Raw genomic sequence first — 2805 nt, 5'->3', positions numbered from 1 at the left:
CCAATTGATTGTCACATGAATTTCAATTCAATGACAGCTTATAATTGATTATCAGTTATAAGTAAATAAAAAACATATCAAACAATATTATCGGTGATTTGGCCACAATTGGTGACAACAATTACATATCGTGACCACCGATGGATGTATCGGTGAACGGCATAAAACTGGTGAAAGCTGTCTATAATTTTAAGCCCACAAACAATGATGAGCTGTGTTTCAACAAAGACGATGTATTGGATCAGTTAATGACATGAAATTGATTTATTAGTAAACCATTGTTTTGTCGATCAGATAATCACATTAACCCAATGTCCGACCGGCGGCTGGTGGGAGGGAACTCTCAATGACATAACCGGTTGGTTTCCGGCAAACTATGTCCAACCGGTGGCCACAACGGACGCCGATATGAGAAATGGCGAAAGCAGTCATCGCGGCAATAGTGTGGCCAACAGTTGCGATACCGATGCGCAACAGTACAGACAAATGGTTTGATTTATTAGTACTACTATTCAATAATTTTTAATCAATTAATTATTGTTATCAAATGGTCAGGTATTTCAAGACATTGAAGATACGGAGTCAGCGTATGTTAGAGATATTATGGACACAATTAATCGCTATTTGAAACCATTACAAACGTCACAAATGTATTTAATGACAATTATTTATAGCAATTTTTAATGAAATTAAAAATATTATTGATCTATAGTTTACCCGAAAACGAGATCAACTCAATCATACGTATTGTACAAGAGATCGGATCAGTTCACCGACGCTTTCTGGTGGCACTCAATGGTCTTAATTCGTATGAAACTAATTGATGACAAACTTATTTAGTTTTGTAGTTGAATAGTGAAAATGTAATTATAGGATACTTTTTTTTATAGACATCCTTATAAAGACATTCGCATCGGTGGTGTGTTTCTTGAGTTTGCACCGCAAATAAAGGCCGTCCATCTGGACTACTGTGCAAATCACGCAAAGTTTGTGTATTCAATTGAAAAATATAAGTATGTTATGGATAGGATTTTTTTTATTAAAAAACTATATTCAATATATATATTATTATTTTTTATTTAGAAAAGAGATTTGTCACCTCTTATCGACTAACAATCCTTCTGATGCCAGCGCCGGTAATGTTCAGCTAACAGCTTGTTTGAGTGCATCGTTTAGACGGATTGATAAATATCCGGCACTACTTCAAGAACTTCAAAGATATACTGATGTAATTGATTTAAAAATTAATTGATTTAATTGGACATTGGGTTTAATACAGTAAATATGATTTAATTCAAAAAGGAAGGACATGTCGATAGAGGAGATACTCAAAGGGCAGGATTTGTATACAGAGAGTTGTCGGTTAGTATTGTTATATTAACAGTCTATTAATATATAAGTTGTCCATAACTTTCAATAATTACAGATGGAATGTCTTGAATTAAGACGTCGAAAGGAGATGGAACTGGAAGTCATATTAGGCAACATCAAGAACTGGGAGGGACCGGTAGTTACATATAGTTTATATAAATTTTAATTTAAAAAATACATTAATCCATAAAAATTTTACAGAATATTCAAATGTTAGGTGAAATTGTTCGCATGGATTCTGTTAGTATACACATTATACCAGAATATTCTGAGATGAAAAAAGATCGATATTTAGTACTTTTCCCACAAATACTTTTGGTGCTATCGGTCAGCACCGAAATGACATCGTTTGTCTATGAAGTAGGCCTTCAATTAAAAAAAAAAGATTTTTTTATGAAATTCATTTTAATTGACTTACATTTTATTTTAGGCAAAGTTGAAATTGGAAGAAGCAATCATTAAGACTAACAGCGAATTAATTGATTCGACAAATATCTTTGAGATCACCACCAGTGATGACAAGACATCGAAACAAACTTTTATAATTCAATGTCCAACTATTGATGACTCGAAAAGTTGGATCGAGTTATTGAATAAGTATATCTTACACACACAAACATTGAAACAAAGTTTTGCTGGTAATACCAGTGCCGGTGCTAAACACATACATCACAGTTCGGAAAGCATTGGTCAACGATCGGGTATACACTCGTCTAATAGTGACAGTTCTTCATCGTTTAATATTATGGCCAATGCATCGCAACGCAGTGTCGTACAGACACCGCCAACACCGCGAAGCACTTATTGGACAAATAAATGTCTATTACCTTATCCGCCAACTCGTATGAAACCACACAGTGATAATGGCGCTGTTGTGGCCGATAAAAAGTGCAATTTGAGTGCAAATGATGATATGATTATGTTGCAGATCATTGAAAGCTATTGCAATAGAGGACAGTCACGACAATCGTCAGGTAAAATAACTAAATCACTAATAATACATTGTATTAATAATTGAGATATTGATTATAATTTATTATAAAAATGATATAACAATTCAGACACACCTAACGTATATATTGTCGATGAAGAAAAGTTGACACAAAATAATGATTTTATACAACGAAATGGAGAAACGTATGTTTAATTAATTAATATTTATCTGTTTTTATATTTTTGTAATTTTTAAAAATAATTTTCTCTATTTAATAGTAATGAGAATTCATTGGTTAATGAATTGCGTCAAATGAAAATGGTATTTAAAAAAATCTTTGAAAATAATATTTTTTTATCGGTAATTAATTTTGCGGTAATTTTCAATATCATTGTTATTAGGAAATCAAGAGTTTGTCCGATGCCTTGAAAGCCGAACGTCGCTCCCGAAGAAAATTGAAGACATTTGTGATGTCGGCTCTAATCAGTGCCAAAAAGTAG

The 2805-nt window shown here is 32.8% G+C and overlaps 1 protein-coding gene across 1 annotated transcript; it reads left to right on the top strand.

Annotated features, from left to right (window-relative positions):
- Positions 1-2805, top strand: LOC128951971 (rho guanine nucleotide exchange factor 7-like). The gene is made up of 13 exons (XM_054297284.1): positions 1-233; positions 295-489; positions 556-650; positions 713-808; positions 891-1013; positions 1084-1228; positions 1303-1362; positions 1427-1507; positions 1573-1731; positions 1802-2345; positions 2433-2508; positions 2584-2626; positions 2707-2805. The coding sequence occupies exons 1-13, from the start codon at positions 141-143 to the stop codon at positions 2803-2805; spliced, it is 1809 nt and encodes a 602-aa protein (XP_054153259.1). The 5' UTR covers positions 1-140.

Source organism: Oppia nitens, unplaced genomic scaffold (assembly GCF_028296485.1).
Source record: "Oppia nitens isolate AA-2021 unplaced genomic scaffold, nextdenovo-longstitch-racon4-pilon3 scaffold1_pilon_pilon_pilon, whole genome shotgun sequence".
Taxonomy (NCBI): Eukaryota; Metazoa; Arthropoda; class Arachnida; order Sarcoptiformes; family Oppiidae; genus Oppia; species Oppia nitens.
Note: the sequence above shows the minus strand (reverse complement) of the source record. Positions and strands in the feature narration are given on the sequence as shown.

Bases quoted from the DNA above. Each gene is read 5' to 3' on its own strand.
- LOC128951971 (XM_054297284.1), top strand. From the start codon at position 141: ATGGATGTATCGGTGAACGGCATAAAACTGGTGAAAGCTGTCTATAAT. The intron at 1,363-1,426 runs GTTAGTATTGTT...CAATAATTACAG, and splicing joins TTGTATACAGAGAGTTGTCG to ATGGAATGTCTTGAATTAAG. The intron at 2,627-2,706 runs GTATTTAAAAAA...CATTGTTATTAG, and splicing joins AATTGCGTCAAATGAAAATG to GAAATCAAGAGTTTGTCCGA.